The 19,682-nt window shown below is 38.3% G+C and overlaps 1 protein-coding gene across 2 annotated transcripts in view; it reads left to right on the top strand.

Annotated features, from left to right (window-relative positions):
* The window catches only part of LOC117394987 (ubiquitin-conjugating enzyme E2 E2-like), a 139,844-nt gene extending 120,631 nt beyond the window's left edge, over positions 1 to 19,213 (top strand). For both annotated transcript variants that reach the window (XM_033993785.3, XM_033993786.3), the window contains 3 exons: positions 342 to 474; positions 8,932 to 9,079; positions 18,493 to 19,213. In XM_033993785.3, coding sequence (XP_033849676.2) covers positions 342 to 474; positions 8,932 to 9,079; positions 18,493 to 18,590 — 379 coding nt within the window. In that variant the 3' untranslated portion in view covers positions 18,591 to 19,213. The remainder of the gene's footprint in view (positions 1 to 341; positions 475 to 8,931; positions 9,080 to 18,492) is intronic.
* Positions 19,214 to 19,682: the final 469 nt, after the last annotated feature.

The following is a 19,682-nucleotide window of genomic DNA, read 5'->3' on the forward strand; positions in this document are numbered from 1 at the left end:
ACTACAAGAAAGTATAAAAAGAAGGCATTACACTTCCATGATGTATCTGTTAATTCTGTACTGTTTTTTAAACAGATACAGTTCTTTCTGCTCAGCTGTTTAGGACAACCCAATATCACAAATGTAGAAATTCATTAAGTAATAATAAATATCATCTTTTGTTCTGTACCGGCATTTTTGTAAATAATTAACAGCCTTTACAGTAACCAATGGCCGTTTTATACAAAATATGGATATGCAGTGTATCTGTTGGGTCTATCTGTGAATTGACAACTGCACTACTATTTTGGTTCAATTAAAATAACTCCACCATATAATTGATTTTTTTGTCTCTATTGCAGTGCCGGTCCTAAGGGAGATAACATCTATGAATGGAGGTCGACAATCCTGGGCCCCCCTGGGTCAGTGTACGAGGGAGGCGTCTTCTTCCTGGACATCACATTCACACCCGACTACCCTTTCAAACCTCCCAAGGTAAGTGAAGTACAATACATTTAAATATACCTTCTTGCAGCTTTGACTTAAAATTTCAATTGTATAATTGAACAGCCATGGTCCAAAAGGTGTTGGAACAAAAATCTTCATTTGGGTCACACACATCGGCAGCTTGCAGTTAGTGCAAGCATGTGGAAACTTTTTTAGGTTGTCTCAAATTTAGTAGCACTGGAAAAATCAGACTAAAAGTGTAACACTGAAAGCTGTATTCTCAAATACTGAATGACATGAATTGACACATGTTTATAAGGTTAGCTCTATTGTTTTATCAGCCAGTTTTTTTCTTTTTAGCGTCCTCATTTTAAAAATGGGGACTTATACACTGATAGTGTCTGTCTGTCTGTCTGTCACACTCTACGTGGTGAACACAACAACTGCCTTGATTTTTCACCAATCTTCACCAATCCTCTTTTTTTTCCTTTTTTTTGGAGAACAAAAATTAAAAGCCTTTCCCCCAGACTTATGGCCTATGTAACATTACATCATAAAGGCATAGGATTGATGCAAGACCATGTGAAAAATATATATAGTGCAAACCTGTATGTCTGAAAGCTGTGTATTGTCTGGGTCTTGCACAATGTATCAATACATGGTACCAGTAAGTGCTACAAAGTCTTTAACTGATACGTTTCTTGTAACATCTAATTTTCAGTATCAATATCACTGGTTGTTTGTTCTCACCTGTAATTGGTGCGAAGCTTTGCAAGTGTTCACTGTTGTATATTATACTCTATAATCACTAACAGACTGAAGCTATACATCCTGTTAATTTCAAAGCTGCAGATTCCTTAATTGATATTGACATTTACTTTTTTATTTGACTTCATTCATTTTTATTTAAATTATGTGGTAACCAATTTCCAGTGATGTGATAGATGCGAAACGGCTTAATTCATTGAACACTGCAGACGTGTAAATAGTTCTAGGAAAGATAAGTCAACTGAAACCCCAGACCATTATTATACTAACAGTATAGGAAAGATAGTAGACCAGTCCATGAGTACGGCAGTGCTTTTATATTCCAATTTGTATCTTTTAGACAAATAATAGAACATGCATGTCTGCCTTTTGTGCAGGCAAAAACGCATCCCTTTTTCCAAGTGACAGTGGCATTGTGAGTTGCAGGAAATACAATCTTGGCATGACGGTTGTTGCAAGATCATTGCTTAAACATTTAAATTAAAAACACAAGTGTGCTAGACTGTACGTAACACATGTCTGTGTTAAAGACTTTTAATAAATGCCTATGTGCAACTGAAAAGTGACTGTGTGAAAAGCTGACAAACCGCTTTTATATAGGCAATAGTATCCTGTTTATAAGGGGTCCTATAAAGCAGCTTGCAATAAATAAAAAACACACAAAAGCAATTTATAAATCTTCTATATCAATATAGGCAAGCACATAAAATGCTAGATTATCTCAAGATAATGACGCTGAAATAATCCAGACAGATGGCAATTATCTGAAGGTTCATAAATTGGAAGCGTGTTCCAATCATCTGGTGACTAATGGGAACGGGATTGATTCACTATCCTGATTCTTAAAGGTGGGAGGTGTAATTGTAATGAAACTTGCTAAGAACATTTTTAGCTGAAGTAATTGAGTGTTCATAATATTGTGGTATTCAGAGGTTTTTCAGATTGTCTGTGTGTTTTCATACCCTTACATTTTTACATATATCTAGTAACTTGAAAAGGACATTTTTTTTAGCACAAGACAGGTCTCCTTCTGTATTTTAACCTGCATAGAGGTGCTTATTCAGTTCATACTTTTGAACAGGCTGTTGAGAGAATCTAAATCTGGGGGCTGTATGAAGGCATTTCTCACTTTTGTATCTATGTCAAATTTACATTTTTACATGTGCATGCAATGGATATACTATACATTATGGTGATCTACTTTTTCCTGTTACTTAAAGGATCCTTGGGAAGGTATCACAAATTGAAATCCCAAGCTGGCCAAAATACATCAGAAATAATCAAAAATAGGAAATGGTTAAAAAATCATTAAAACAGATTTGTTGAAGTTCCTGTGGTCTGACAAAGCTGTGATTTGTATGATACTTGTTGTGTATGTTTAAAGCACCTGGCTACAAGTCATGATAATACAAGTAACAACATTTCCTCCAAAACTGAAATGTTCTATCTTGTGTCATGTCCAATTTTTCATGAATCATCAAGCTGATACGTTCTCGTGCCTGTAGCTCTCTGTAATATGAAAGCTGCTGGAAACACCACAGTCCACTATTACTACTGAGATTTGCACAACCTTTTTGTGAAAGGAAATCAAACTGTTACAAAACTATTAACAAGGTGGTTCAAATAAAGTGTTTGTTACCAGTTTTATAGGAGGTTGTGTGGTCCAGTGGTTAAAGAAAGGGGCTTGTAACCAGGAGGTCCCCGGTTCAAATCCCACCTCAGCCACTGACTCATTGTGTGACCCTGAGCAAGTCACTTAACCTCCTTGTGCTCCGTCTTTCGGGTGAGACGTAATTGTAAGTGACTCTGCAGCTGATGCATAGTTCACACACCCTAGTCTCTGTAAGTTGCCTTGGATAAAGGCGTCTGCTAAATAAACAAATAATAATAATAAATAATAACATTAACAGTTTGATTTTCAGTTCAAAAAATTGTGCAAATTGTATTTTGGTTTTATTGTTAAATCAGGCCCTTTGTACTGTATTAGTAAATCACAGTAGTAATAGTGGACGGTGGTGTTTCCAGCGTGGCTTGAAGCCTTCTCATTGACAGAAGAGCTAGGAGATTGTTTTCATTCTACTGTAGTGGCATTGCATGTTTCTGCAGCTTTCATATACAGAGCTGCAGGCATGAGAACACATAAGCTTGATGATGAATTGGATACGACACAAGATAAAGCATTCCAGTTTTTTGAGGAACTTTGTAGGGACTAGAAATACTGCCATTACTAAATCAGATATTTATAAGGGGAACAAAATGAGTCAAGAGGTGCAGAAAGTTATTATGTTTTGATTTTGCCATATTTATTTCCACTTACATTATAAAAGCATATAAGCAATCACATAAAAGTCCCTGTAGGTAAGAAGATAAAAGTGATAGAGCAAGTAAGAGAAGTAAAGCTGTAATAAATTACTGGTATTGTTGAGCAAAGAGATGGAACCCTCTCTTCTGAGTTAACGTGTTGTCAGGTGCCATAACTGCTGTTTGATTCATAGCTTTCCACTGCTGTCAATTAGAGTAAATGGGTTAAATTAAAAGTGTTGACTGTTGTAGAGTGTTGCCTTGTAATATACAGCTAATCTAATCAGGAAAAGAAAAAGGGGTTTTGTAGAAAGGGAGGGATGCAGCTCGCACTGTAGGAATACCGCTATGGAGTCTGTAACCAATTTGTTAATGGTTTTGAAAAAAAAAAAGAAAATATTGCAAGTTTACATAGAATTACTGGTAACAGGATAGTGTAGTTGATGGAGGCTCTGATAAGCCAGCTCTTTACAATTATGACACAGATGTCCTTGAAATTTGGTATTCCAAATGTCAATGAATAAACAGTTTTCTTCAGAACATATCAGTATTAATGGGAACAGGTATAAGAACCCTTATTTACTATTTTACTTATCTACGTGCATGTACTAAGGTACTATCGATACCACCAATTTCAGCTTAAGGACAGTAGCTTTCTCAAAGGGCCTTTTGAAGTCCAGTTAAATTGTCATACTCTCTGTTTGGTAAGTCAGACAGGATCAAACTTTTCTTAATCCACATTGCCCCTCCTAAATGTTGCTACTCTAACAGTCATCTAATTGACATCTTATGATTGATTCCCCTGATTTAACAGGTTATGGAGGGTGGGCTGATGGGTCAGTACTTCCTGGTTCTGCCAGATCTCTTTTCCTAAATAAACAACATAGAAAACTGGGGAAGCAATCTATCTTCATCGCCATGCTTAGTCAAAGTCATACAAGCTATCACTTCTAGATTGCAGATCCTCACCAATGCCAATATTTGTACACAGTCTTGACATCAGCTAACACCTTTAATCCATTAACCATTAACTGTGATTTGCATAAGCTTCACTATTCCTTTCTATCAGAAAAAAAACAGTGAGTATATTCAAATCTTTGTTATTCTTTGTTCAGATTCCAAAAGACCCGGTGTAACTCTTATCAGTATTTTTAAGTGGGCAATTCCATAGTGTCTTCTTAACCTTAGTTTAGAAAATGGTTAGAAAGCACATTTATGACAGAAACGACAACTCTTATTTGCAATTGCTTTTGAGATTATTATGAACTGTCTATTTAGTTATCTAGGGATTATTGTAATGGAGTAGTTTACAGAGCTGTCAATTCCAAGGTAAAGTGAGAGCACAGATAGGGTTATGGTTGCTGATTAAATCATCCTTTATTCCTGTACAAAAGAGTGTTTAGGTCAGGTTGAGGCAAAAATTGTTACACAGTTCATTATGACATTAACATTACACTTTTGCAACGACAGGACCGCAAGAGTATGTTATTAAAATCAAGAATTGTACAGTACACTACCACTTTAACACAGAACAGTAAATAGCTACAAAGAATTGCACTCCTTTTTGTCAGACATTTGCCTTTAAGATGGAATTGGGTTTGTATTCCTTGTGATCTTCAATAGACTACTTAATGTTTACTTCTTGAGGCACAGTGTTTTAATAACAGATTTTTATAAATCCTCGGCTTTGGCACTATTTTGTGTAAAATATGTTTTTTCTTTAGTATTTAACACTAAAACCGTAGATATTGTATTGATATAGTCAGTTCTAGCTATAGATGGCACAGATGTATGAAATTTAATGTGAAAGAGACCCTCAGTTACAGAAGAGCAGGGCTTAAATTAACACATCAATAAAATACATGTAATTAAAATGGTGTAAAAGCTATGCTTGTAACTTGAAAGTCAATAAACAATCCAGATATCAAAGGAGGCAGTGTGGTAATATGCTAGAAGCATCAATAACATATAACTTGGGTAAAAGTAGAGCTCCAGTCAAATTGTGTGCCTAAGGACTTTACTGAGAAACTGACAAACGTTTTGGCTAATGCCTTTGTTTGTAAAGTCAGAAACAGGATATAGATTTATTAGGTTTCTTTTTATTATCTGAAGCTTTTAAATTACATGACTAATTGTGGTTGAAGAAATGAGTCTGTCTCATAAAAGCCACAGGCTTCAACCCCAAAGGAGTTGCCCATGCATCTAAACAATTAGCCAAGCAGGATCTTTTTAAGCAGATGGCATTATCTGCTTGGCCTGCTTCTTGTGCAGAAGTTTAGCCCACCCTAGGTCTCAGAAGCATGACTCAGGTCACCTGCTTTCAGAGCCAGAGCATGAGGATTAAATATTAGCAAAGAGGGGCACCATCAAGAGACCCTTGGGACTCATGGCATTCAGCTCAACTTGTCACATCACTGTGAATGGATTGTGTTGAGACCGCCTGTCAATTTTGCTCTTTATTATATACATTGTCATTTTATGGAAGTTAGAGTCTTGTAAAGGTTATGGGGAGGGGGAGGGGGAGGGGGAAATGCTGAGATCTGTCTTCCTACTGTTTTTCACCAGTGCCCCCCTTCTTCTGTCTGCATTTCCCTTTTCAGGCTTGAAATATAAGATGAGTTCACATTTTCACTGTGATGTTTTCTTGGCAATGTTAGTATGGGATTTGAAGTGAGGATGGTTTATCCTGGAGTCTGTAATGTTGTGTTTAATATTGTTAATTACTTTTTTCCTTTTGAATTGTAATGCCTACCAGATAAATTTAAACCCAGTTCGCACTACTGTGCTGGCCCAGGGCCGCCTCAGGGGCCGCCGCATATTTATGTCTGCAGCCCCGTTCACATTTGCGGTTTAAGGCGCCTTTGCGTGTTCACATATGTGACTGAAAAGCAGGCCTTAAATGTGGTGAATTGTTTTTTTTTTTGTTTTTTTTTTTTTTAATTGAATGATAGCCTACACTCAGAATGGAAGATCTACCGGGATATACAGTAATCCTTTATTTGTAGCAGATTACTTTTACTTATTAATATATATTTTTTGAATGCAGGATAGTAGCAATTTTATGGTATATATATAAAAAAAAAAACATATATTGTCTTTTTTTACTTAATGTTATTGTGTGTAACAGGGTGATGGTCCGAGCTTACCCCCACACAAAATCACATTATTCTCTCAAGAACACGGAGGTATTTAGAACGCAGGAAACAGCAACTTGCTAGTGTTCACAGGTACAAATATTTATTTTCATAATTGGTACTTCACATTGATTTCAAATGGCTAACAGGTTGTACATACAATGACTGACATTCACAAGACAAGCTCACGATTGACCACCTAACCCTACTGCTCCCTCCTAAGGAGAGACACGGCATTAAATAATAATTAATTATTCAATGACCAGTTACACCTGGAATCATTTTATACAAAAATAAACTATTATTTATTATAAACTATTTATTATTATATTATTTACAGCAAACATTCATATAATTTACATTACACATGTTTCTTCTCAGTTATATATATATTCATGTTAGTTCAACTCAGTTAGTCTTCATCATCCGGATGGCTATTGTAAAATAGAGCTGCAGCATTCTCCAGCCAGATTGTCGTGAGATGCTGGCATTGAGCACAGCAAAGAATCCCCGCTATTTACGTTTCCTTTCATTCAATCATGTTTAGCGCTTCCCATGTGTTCTACAGTCGTCTGTCGAGTGTAATCTACAGCCTTGCTGCATGAAGTACAAAACAGCATATTACCAGCGCTGTGAAATTTGTCCTTGCCAAACTCATTGATCCGATCTTTAGGGGTGCTTGTTATTGTTTTCGGCATCTTTGAACAGCTCTGGATACTGACTGAAGTAAACTGAAGCCTCATTCAGCACTGAACTTGAATACCGGAAGCAGTTTTATTGGACAGGTATGTTTATGTAAATTTAAAGCAAAGTTGCCTGTGTTAATGTTTATATATGGTACGTATATTGATTTGGTTATAATCAAACAAACCAAAAAAGCCTTGCATGTTTTTTGCCTCTCCCCAGATTTAAAACAAAAAAATCTCAGACATCATTGAAAATCTGCGTTTTTTCCGTATTCTCATTGAAAATCAAATTGATCATGTGATACGAAAAGGCCGGCCTAAGTCTGCTTTGCGTTCATACATACTGGCATGTAAAGGCCGGTCCTGGTCCCAGATTGCAGGCCCCTGGCCACATCGAAACGGCAGCCTAAATCTGGGTGGGTCCTGGGCTGCCTTTTCTTTTTTGGAGTGTTCACATATGAGAAAAGGCGGCCCTGAGCCGCCTTAAATCGCAAGTGTGAATGGGGTCTTAGTCAGTATGTAGTTTTTTTTTTTTTTTTAATGTGTAGCACCATGATGGCAACAATTCTTGCTGTCAATGAAAATGTACAGTACAGTGTCACTTTAGTTTTGCATATTGTTATTTTAACACCATACTGCTGAAATTGTTTAAGAACTTATTTTGAAGTTACAACATGAATATGTTTTTCCCAAACCTCTTATCTTTTTGACATAATTGTGTGACAGGATGATGACATGTACTGCTCTGTAATATAAAACTGCACAGTCAAACATGAAAGAATGGTTTAGACATCAAAGCAGGTTGTTCATCTTATCTTACAAATGACAGTTGACAGGCCTCCTTCGGAAAGATTTTCTTTTTAAAACAGTTAGTTTACGTAAACAATAATATTACACAAGAAGGACAAAATGTATTTGTTGTAAAAACTCCAGTGGGAAAGGGGTCTTCTAATAATCCATCAGTGTTTCATTGACGAATATTCCTGACATGTAACCAGTTAGGCCCAATCTTATTATTAACACTGAGAACACATCTTTAATGGTGCCTTCTTTACACTGTATTTCATTTTTTAGTGATGTTAATAAAGACGCTAAGGTCTCTAAATTTTCATTTGTTTTTAGGGATTTAATGGATTCATTGTCAATAAATGTTTTTGTTGTTTTAAGGTATTGCTATCAATTTCCATTGAAATGTTTTTGGTTAATGACAAACTAAACTGCTTGTTATATTCACAGAGGTATAATTTCTTGTTTACAAGGTGCACCTCTGTGACCATATATCTCTGACCACAGACGGTTCTCAGAAATAAAAAGCTTACAGTAATAACAACTTAAAAAATGCCCTTTTCCAACATCAGGGAAACGTTTGTCCTCACAGTTGGTTTGGACAGCCGTATTTATTACAACATGCTGTTTCTCTATGTTTAGAGGGTCTTATTTGGCCCTGGGATTACAGGCAGGTTCATCCTCATTTGTCTCCAATCAGCATATTCTGAAATTACCAAGCAGCAAATGAAAGTTCATGACAGACTATAGATTAGCCTTCAACACCTTGCTTGAAGTTATTAAGCTTTTGTTTATTTTTCTCAGAATACTTTTTGTTTTTATGTTCACAGGTGACCTTCAGGACAAGAATCTACCACTGTAATATTAACAGCCAGGGAGTGATCTGCTTGGATATCCTAAAAGACAACTGGAGCCCAGCACTTACCATCTCCAAGGTTCTCTTATCTATCTGCTCGCTCCTTACAGACTGTAACCCTGGTAAGTAAAAATGTAATGTCTTTAATAAGAATTCTGACTTTTTGCCAACCTAAAATATTCTGGAATTACTGTAGAGCTCCTATGGGTTCTCCTAAATGGTTTGTAAAGACAACGTGCAGCAGGTCTTGGCTGTGAAAGTGAGTGGCAGAGTGGTTGTTGCCAGACTTTCGATAGTTGTTTCTAAGGCAAATGGTTTATTTTGTGTGTTTAAAAAAAAAAAGATTTGTATTTTTTTGTTTCTTTATTCACTAATTTTTGTTTGGAATGGTTAGTCAGATTAAATCCACCTTGTTCTACACTATACAAGTCACTAGTAATTGCCTCGGCACATTGGCTCTGTCTCAGTTCTTAGGAGCAGATGTAAGCTGTGCCATTATCCTACTGGGGTGATGACATTTGTCTGTTCTACTTGGCTGTGTGATTTATCACTCTTTCAGCATTCATTGTGGTGTCACTGTGCTTATTCCACTGCAGGATAATGTACTTGACATTACATTGATTTGCATGATCTGAAGGCTGTCATTGCACGAAGGACTGATTGAAATTTCAAACATAATCTAAGCCTATAAACTATTTATAAATCTTGTAGTACTCCAGACTCTATAATGTAAGTTTAATAATAAGCTAATCTACACCTACAAATATTCAGACTGTATGCCATTAATGTCCTGGTTTCATCAATTTTTTTAAATGTATTTTAACTTTAATTGACCTTGAAATACATACTAATTGTATATATTTGCATGCAAACATATAATGTATTGTTATTTTGTAAAAACAAAACAAATGTAGATAGCAGTTATCTACAATTGCTATGCCTTTTGCAGAGGTTGCTTTACGCAGGTGTACACTGAAAATAAATGACAATAATACATTTCAAAAACACAGAAGTAACCAGACAACAGACATTTACTTTTCATCTCCCATTCACTTCATTTATTTAAAGTGTGAGGTCGTTGCCAGTTCTCTACTTACTCAGGCTTGCCTGTGTCTCATCCCATCAGTCAATTAAGCAAAGAGGAGCTGGTCCGCACAAACAGAAGCAGCAGCTCTGCACTGGTCTGGTTGAAGAAAACAGCTGGAATATCAGAATTGCTTTTAAATCAGTGTTTTCCATTCTATAGTTTTATTTTCATAAACCAATACATGTATTCATGTATGAATGTCTTTATGCATTGCTGCCTAAGTGATTTACAGCACTGATTTCATTTACTCAAGAACCTGAAGAAGAGGGTTCTAAAGTCTGTTAAGGCTCTGCAATTAAATGTCCTAAGCTGAAGGCGAGGCATTTAACATAATGAGAAGGGCCTTACCAGATGGTAAAGCCCTCCTATGAGGGTCCTATTGCTGTTAGAAAATGGCTGTGTTGAAAAGATTATTTAATATAGCGATAGTTATAGTTCTTGATGAATACTGTACATATATTTTTCTCAATATTCCACAAGTAATGCGGTTTTCAGAATTCCGTATGTTGTGTGGTGGCCTTCAGGCTTCAGTATCCCAGTTAGAAATGGTTCATTCAGAGACCTTTGCAATATCAAAATCAAGTTCCTCAGTATTTCTTCTAATTTATCCCTCCCCCCTCAATATATAACTCTTGGGGTTGCATTCTGTATCATCACTTAATTTTCTACTTACATGCAGTGTGTCTTCAGTTCAAGCACCTCGTACACAAAAGCGAGCATGCTTTGTTATTTGCAAAACAAGTACAATTATTTGAGTATAACTTTGTGTATTTCTGTAAAGCATTTAAGTTACCTGTAAATCCAAATACTAATGTATTAGTGAAAGTAAAACACAAAATAAGTTTCAGTGATTAAAATGATATGTAGTAGAAAGTAACCAGCCTGCATCCAGTTGTTTAGTTTATGCAACTTGCCATTCAGACCAAAGACTAGTTGCTGTTGTGGTTACTGTATCACTGCTGATGCACCAAATACTATTCTCAAAGCTTTTACTTTATTTGCTCAACTCAAGTTAAATAGATGGAATGAACACATAGGACACAGAGGAAGCAGCCTTTAGTCAACATTGAAAGACAACATTTAGAACAGAGATTTTCTTTCATCAAGCAGAAAAAAAGGTAAATTACTAAAATAAATTTCTGGTGGATTGATTTGGAACAGAAAATTAATCTTCAAGGATTAGCTGTAAAAAACAAAACAAAAAAAAAAACAGAATAGTGTTTTCTGTCAGCGACAATAAGTAACCACAATAGCAACTATTCGGTCTGAATGACAAGTTGAAGAAATCAAACAACTGGATGCAGTCTGTTTACTTTCACCAATGTTACTTCAGCATATCACAAAGCTAGGAATGATGCTTTGTATAAACTTTATGAACACACTGTGAACAAGTTACTCAACAATCAGCACGATCATTATTAACACACGTAGACTACAAGATATTTTTAATTACTAAAATATTTTTTTTCCTAATTTTTGCTAATACACATACTCAAATCCTTATTAAAAAATAAAAAAATTAGCTGTCCTTTTATTTTTACATCTTTTACAAACAGTTCACAAGCCATGTTCACTTTTGTGAACGAGGTACTTGAACTGAAGAACAGCTCCATGTAAGTAGAATTATTTTATGTATTTTTTAGTATTGAGGTTATTATTTAGGCTATTGGAAATGCCCATGACGCAACATTGTCCACTGCTGGGATAACAAAACCTGAAGGCTATCAAACCACAGATGGAATTCTGAGCAAACTACATTACTCATGGTATATTGAGGAAAACATTTGTATTCATTAGCAAACAAAAACTTGTGCTGCATAAAACCGTGAAAAAAAAAAAACTTGAAAAAGAAAACCTTGAAATGTCTTTTTTTAACGTATCCATTTTCTAATAGCACTAGAACCCTCTAAGGGCCTTAAGGCCCTTCTCGTCATGTTAAATGCCTTCAGCTCGGGACATTTAACGGAACGAGGCAGGCCTTTTCCAGATGGCAAAGCCCTCTTCTTTGGGTTCTATCACCCTGGATAAAGGCATCTGCCAAATGAACTAATAATATTAATAATATTAAGTAGAACCCCGATTAGAGGGCATTAGCGCCTTGTGACAGGATAGCTGAGCGTGTGGTGTAAATGATCGTCAGACCAGTCCAGGTTTGTTGGTAAAAAAAACCCCGGCTTTAATTCCTCACCCGGCAAAAAAACCCAACAAATAATAATACCGGGATACACAGCAATGTGTAACCCGATTAAATAGTAATAATAATAATAATGATAATAATAATAATAATAATGCCGGGATACACAACAATGTGTAACCCGATTAAATAGTAATAATAATAATAATGATAATAATAATAATAATAATAATAATAATAATAATAATAATAATAATAATAATAATAATAATAATAATAATGCCGGGATACACAACAATGTGTAACCCGACCCAATCAAAGGGAAAAAGGGTTGCAGTCCCAAATAAACAAACAACAAAGAAAAGTCCGTCTTCCTTTTGTACTCCACGAACGGGAAAACACGGGGGGTAATAAACCCCAGCACTTCCGGGTTGTTGCTCCTCCGGCGTAATCCCAGAGCGTCCCGTTAGTGCTCTAAAACACAGAAAAGAGGAGATTGGTTAGCAGAATAAATCTACGCACGCAGTCTTCCAATTCCCTTCCTCTGTTTCTCTGCTCGTTTCTTTCTCTCTCTCTCTCTCTCTCTCTCTCTCTCTCTCTCTCTCTCTCTCTCTCTCTCTCTCTCTCTCTCTCTCTCTCTCTCACACACACACACACAGTACCTTGCCAGAAGGAACAGAACCCTGGGCCACGCTCCCTTTTGTACGCCCCGTCCCGTCCCCATTGGTCAGCGAGGGCAACCGCCGTCAGCCAATGCGTGATTGCCACCGCGCTTCCCGACCAGGTCTGTAACGTTACGCACCGCGGCTCCGCCTGCTCCTCCTCCCCAGCGCGGAAGGGAGATCTAAAACAAGAGTTCACTCTCTCTTTGTCACACGCCTGCTAGTTGATTATGTTGGGAAGGTAAGGGACCAGGGTACTACCAAGGTACTGCATGATATTCAGGGATTTATTGTGTCTAGAAACTGGTAAACAGTGCCTTCGCTGTCATTTAAAAACATTTAAATCCTGAATTTACATATTTGTTTGCATTCCTTCCGTTTCATTTTCTGTGGTACTGCTGGAAAGGTTCTGCGATTTCCAATAAATACCTAGTTTCCCTGCTTTTTCCCAAAATGTAGACGTTCTCGTTTGTGCCCTGTCATACATATTTTTGACTACTTGTTTTATTTTTTTATTTTTTTCAACTGTATAAAATACAATTTATTCTCATGGCATTTAATAAAGATAATGTGAGTAGAACGATCGCCTTGGGCCATGTATGTAAATATCTGTGACAAGCTTAGCCTGTTCAGTCACCCTGAAGCTGGAGATTTATAGGAGTCCTCATTAGGAGGCAGAAGAAGAGAGTAAAATTACAGTTAATTAACCCTCTGAGGCATTCATTACTATGGCCTGCACCATAATCACACAAGATCCTGGCTAACCTGTATTTGTTTATTTACAAAACCTATACATGAAGTTTTCATTTTTATACACATTTACTCTAATTGCTAATTCCATAGCTTTGTTTTCCCCTCTAATACCAAGACAGTTGCAATCATTTTACAGTAAATAGTCTGTAGTGTGGAAACCTGCACCTCAATATAAATATTCATTAACAAATAAAACCCAGTGCTTCTTCAGTGGGCTGCTGCTGTGCTATCAGTACCTACCAACAGCTGGGGTTGCACAGGCAGCCCTTACATCTTTTTTAATGTAAATTATCTTCTGTAGCCTTTTTTTAATTAGTTTGTTTCCTTTGCATTTTTAAATATTCTCTTAAACATTATTTTATTTAAACGTGTTTGAATGGGCAGAGTGGATGAACTAATATTATCCATGTGTTATGTATATCTTTTTTAGACATTATCCTTACAATAACTAAGTAAAAAAAAAAAAAAAAACACTCTAAAATAGATAGACAAAGAATGTGCAGGGTAGCGCAAGGCAGATGAGAATTGAGCCTATAACGGAGGTATTTCTTTTACCCCTTGTGGCAGGATGGCTTACAGTGGTGATGTCACGGACCAGGAAGTAACTGAACCAAAAGAATGGATGGGCGGGTGAAACTGAACGCAACTGCGGTCAGCGTATTTACTAATAAACAAAACAAACGATTTGAACAAAACAACAAAACAGAAACCAAAGGGCACATTGGCCAAACAAATAAACAGAAACAAGTATATCTAAATATAGCAATTGTTTTTCGCTCTCCTTGCTCTCTTTGCTCGTTCTCCCGTGTTCTCCCGTACTCTCCTCTGTACCCTCTCCTTGCAGCACGGACAGCTGCAGGTTCTTCTACTCTGGCCGAGGGGTTAACTAGCTGTTAATTATCTTATTAACCCTCGGCCACAGTCTGCACGAGTTTAGTAAGGATGCGTGACTGTCAGCTAGTTAAATAATCAGTAGCTGATCAGCCACGCATCCTCACAAGGTTTTTAAATATAAAAACAATAACAAATACGCGGCGCTTTTAACTGCGCCGCAAACAAAAATACAAATAATAATAAATAAATACATAGGGGCGGGACACTCCGCCACACCCCTTTATACAGATGTGTTATTATGTAGATCACTTGTTTGAGGCATCTTTGTTGATTACCCTTGCATTCTTATTATGGATATAGTAGATGATTCATACCTTTAATTAAAAAGCATAAATAAAGGGTGTGGGGATTCAAATGATATCCAACCATTTAAACCACTGGTGTCATAAGTGTAATGTGGAGTGGAGTGATTGACTGGGACATAAAGATTGTGTATAACGTTATAATTAGTCTAGAGATCATGTTTATTGACAGGTTTCTGAACACAAGAAATATGAGAAATATTGCACACGCCTGCCATTGTATTTTAATGATAACAAAACTAGACTGATCCTTATACCACCATCCTCCAAACTGGAGACGAGATGGGGATATTAACATCAACCGTTGTTTGTATTGTTAGTGATCTCTCCCTAATTGGTGTATTATTCTTAAGAAGGCTATATACCTGCCTTTCTGTTCTGTATTGAAAGCCTTTGGGTTTTTGTGAAAGGGTGACAGCACTGGCAAGCTGTTTCTAATCAGGAAGAGACTCAGACACCAGAGAGCTGTAGGTTTAAATGTGCTTATGTGCAATTGAATTATGAATAATAAAACAACAAACAAAACATATGAACAAAATAAACAGGCATGGTGGCCAAAACAGACAAACCAAACAGACACGGAACAAACACAAGTATCATGCTGATGTAAACCAGCACGGCTAGCAATTGCTTTCTAATAATATCGACTCTCTTGTCTCACGACTCACATCTCTCATTCCGCCTCTGAACACACTAACCCTGTTCAGCCAAAGCTGCAGTTTTTTATATTGTGGCAGAGGGATTAACTGGCTATCAATTACCTAGTTTATCCCTCGACCACATTCGGCACAGGTTTTATCATATGCATGGTCAACAGCAAGTTTATCAATAAGCACTTGCTGTTGACCGCAAGTTCTCATGATTTTATCTGGATGGGGCATTTTAACCCCATCCAGGCTGTCAAACAATAATAACAATAAAATGGTGTGTTTTTAATTAAACACAAAACAGCACACTTAAATAATAATACAACAGATAACCCAAAACATAAAATATGCACAGGGGCAGGGAATACCCCATCACATATCTCCCCCCTTGTGCGTAGCACAGATGGACTCAAAGGCCACCTCCCCCTTTAAAAACCCAACAGTCTCGGTCATAGTCCTGGGCCAGGAATGGAGGCATCACTGGGCCCACGGCGGCAATGTTGCCAGTAGTAATACTGTTAGTTGAAATGCTGACAGTGCACAATCCATGCTACCAGTGGCAACACTGGCAGCTGCAAGGCTGACAGCGGTGGGTCGCACTGCGGAAGTGGCGGTGCCACTAGCAGTGGCCATGCTGCTCTCAGCGCAGGACCCTCCGGTAGTTGTGGTTGCTCTGGCAGCAGTAGTGCTGCCCTCAGCGCAGGACACTCCGGCAGTGCAACTATTGCGGGTGGAGGTTGTCTCCTCACCTGTCCCCCCTTCTCTGTAGCTGGGGGTTCCCTTTTCTTGGGTTCTGGCCCCAGAACTTCCGGCAGCACAAATGCTGCTGCTGGATACAACAAAGCCCCAAGTGATGACAAGCAGGACTCCCCGGGCGGTGGTGAACTGGTCTCCCCGGGCGATGGTGAGCTGGCCTCCCTGGCCAATAGCCGTTGGCAGCCCTAGGCGTTGCAGAACACAGCAGGAGTTGACCCTTGGGAGGCAACAGCAGCAGCTGACCCTTGGGAGGTAGCTCCAGCTGCTCTGATGGTGGTGGTGGCAGGAGCAACAGGTAGTTTCCTTCTGGTGGTGGAGGTGGCAGCAACAGATAGGCTCCCTCTGGTGGTGGAGGTAGGAGCAGCAGGTAGTCTCCCTCTGGCGGTGGAGGTGGGAATAGCAGGTAGTCTCCCCCTGGCAGCGAAGGCTGGAGCAGTGGATAGTCTCCCTCTATCACTGGGGACTGGTGCGGCTCTCCCTCGGTAGCTGGGGACTGGTGTGGCTCTCCTTCAGTCACTGGCAAGTGGTGCGACTCTCCTTCGGTCACTGGCAAGTGGTGCGACTCTCCTTCGGTCACTGTAGACTGGTGCGGCTCTCCCTTGGTCGCTGGAGACTGGTGCGGCTCTCCCTCGGTCACTGGGGAATGGTGCGGCTCTCCCTCTGGGCTCTTGCATGGACATGCCTACTGCCCGTGGAGTTAGACTAAGCATAGCTCCTCCCAATGAGATTACTAACTTTGAGGGTATTCCCATATCTGCAGCCAGGTAGTTACATACCATGACTGCGATGGCTGGGAAGGATGCTGGTTTTCCCAGGCTTCCCATTGTTCTCCATCTCTGGACCACAGTAGGTTGATCACCATTGGGAGGATCCGGCAGCCAGTCCCATATCTCGCTCGAGGGCGTTGGACAGTCGTGCTCCCCCCTCGTGTGTGCTGGACGCTCAGGCTCCTCCCTCATGATGCTGGAGCTTGAACCAGCTTCTTCCCCTTCTTTTGGGGACAGCCACTTCTCCCTTCTCGGGACCGGCAGTCATTCCTCTTCCTCGTGTGAGGGGTGGTAGTTGGGCGACATGTGCCCAACCTCGCCAATGGCAAAACACCACTCCCTTTTTAAGCAGGTGAGGCAGACGTCCATTCCTTTCTCCCAAAAATCACACACACAAAAGAAAAGATATTTTCAAAAAATATCACCCCAGTACTTTCCTGGCCTGAGTCTCTGTGGAGGTGCTGTATCCTACTCTGACTCCATATGTGAAAGGATGATGTCACTGGCAAGCTGTTTCTAATCAGGAAGAGACTCAGACACCCTAGAGCTGTAGGTTTAAACATGCTTCTGCTCAATTTAATTACAAACAATAATACAACAAATACAAAATAACACAAAACATAAAATACGCACGGGAGGGGAGTACCCTCTCACAGTTTTATTTGCAATTCACATTGTAGTAATTGCACTACTAATGGGTAATGCAATATCATTGCCATCTTATTCCATGCTTCACAAAGTAGCTTACATGATGTGCAAAATTGTTTAACAAACTGACACATTGAGATTAAAATTACGGTAATTTCAGTTCTACTCCATACCAGATTTCAATAGCCTGTTCTGGTTTATTAGGTTTTTTTTTGTTGTGCAGCATAGTGATGGCTAATCAGAAGACACTATTTTCCTAGGATACAACCAGTCGTGTGCTACACGTCACATTGCATCATCAATCGAGCCAATGGCCACATGACAAAACCCCCAAACTTCACCTTGCTTCCATCCACTCGGCCCATTCAAATTACACAACATGTTGTCAGAGTCTATTCATCTAAACTTACAGTTCCTGTGATAGGAATGTAGTATGAATTATAATTACAAATAAATGTAACAAATAAATGACTTTTTTTACTATTGTTTTTCTACAATTGTTATCTTTCGTTAATTAAGGATCATGCAGAACTAACTAATTTTCCAAGTGCCTTGGGCTTGATTGACACTCTGGAAACTGAGCAGATAATATGCTAGGGACATTGTAAATTGTATTGTTATGAAGACTGCAAAATTGAAATTAACATTGTCATTCTGTTTTTGGCTCCTGTCCAGGTTTCTACAGTATCATGTGCATTGGCTTTGCTATGTATAAAAAAGACCACATGTTTTATAAATCTCTCTATAGCCATGGTTTTAAAAAGCAAAGTATGCCAACACAGTTTTTATTGTTCTGGTGTTTGTGTCTCTGGTTGTTGCTATGAACTGCAAAGTCAATAAGACCTTAACTTTGTCTATCGTTTGCTGACATTTGTTTTCTTACAGCTGACCCACTCGTTGGAAGCATTGCCACGCAGTATCTCACCAACAGAGCAGAGCATGATAGAATAGCCAGGCAGTGGACCAAGAGATATGCCACATAAGAATCCTCTACGGAACGTTTCTTAAACTGTAAAAGCACATTCACTAAGTGCAACCGTAGACCATCCCTTTCCCCTGTACTTTTTGTTTACCTTTTTGTGAAAGAAATGTCCTTTGTTCCTTGCTGACTTGAATGCTTCTTTTTTTATACAAAGAGTAGATGGGGATTTTTATTTTCCCATTCATTGAATGTTGGAACTGTTATTGAAAAAAAGCATTATTATTACCCAGCTATGTATATGTGTGTTGTTTTCCTTTTAAGTAGGTCCCTGGAACAATTTCAGATTATATCTTGTTTCTACTTCAACGTAGTGTTTAGAATAATGTTTTTGTACTTAAATCATTTAATGGTGGGTGCATGTTAACAGGATGAAGATTTGTATTTACCTTAAAAGAGTAATCACTGTGCATCTCACAAACTCTGTTCATCATCTACCTTTTGATTTTTACAAAAGGTTGTTGATGCAGACTAAGGAATTCTGTATTTTGAAGATCTACATAAAAAAGTGGTTGTAAATTCCCTAGTTACCTGCCACTTCTGACTGTAGATCAGTTTGATGTACACTTGTATTATTAAATCACTCAATAAAACACTGTGGCTGAAAATAAATCCCTTTGTACCTGTTTACTGATTCTTTTGTATATTTTTTCATTTTGAGTTTGCAGTGGAAACTCTGAGTGTATGCTGACTATGTACTGTGAATGGGGGATTTTACAAATGTTACGCGCTTCTGTCTCACAACAGAAGTTTACCACTTCCTTAAATCGCTTCCTTTTAAACCACACTCAGCAATGTGTTCTTACTACTGTATTGGGTTTGTTATCAGACTGTTAGGTGGATATCCTTTCGGTAAGATATAATACATGGGCCACATCTCCGTTGTGAATTGCACATCACCTGAAAAATAACAGCTCAGGACACAGTATACACAATATGCAATGGGTCTATTCAGCTGATGTAAACAGTAGTGGATCTAAATAATTGGTGGTGACGTCAGACCAGGAAGAGACCGACACTGATACTGCGGGTTGAAGCACTGATGCACGTTTATTATAATTAAAAGGTTTAAACACAAAACACTTCACACTAAACA

This window comes from Acipenser ruthenus, chromosome 3 (assembly GCF_902713425.1).
Source record: "Acipenser ruthenus chromosome 3, fAciRut3.2 maternal haplotype, whole genome shotgun sequence".
Classification (NCBI taxonomy): Eukaryota; Metazoa; Chordata; class Actinopteri; order Acipenseriformes; family Acipenseridae; genus Acipenser; species Acipenser ruthenus.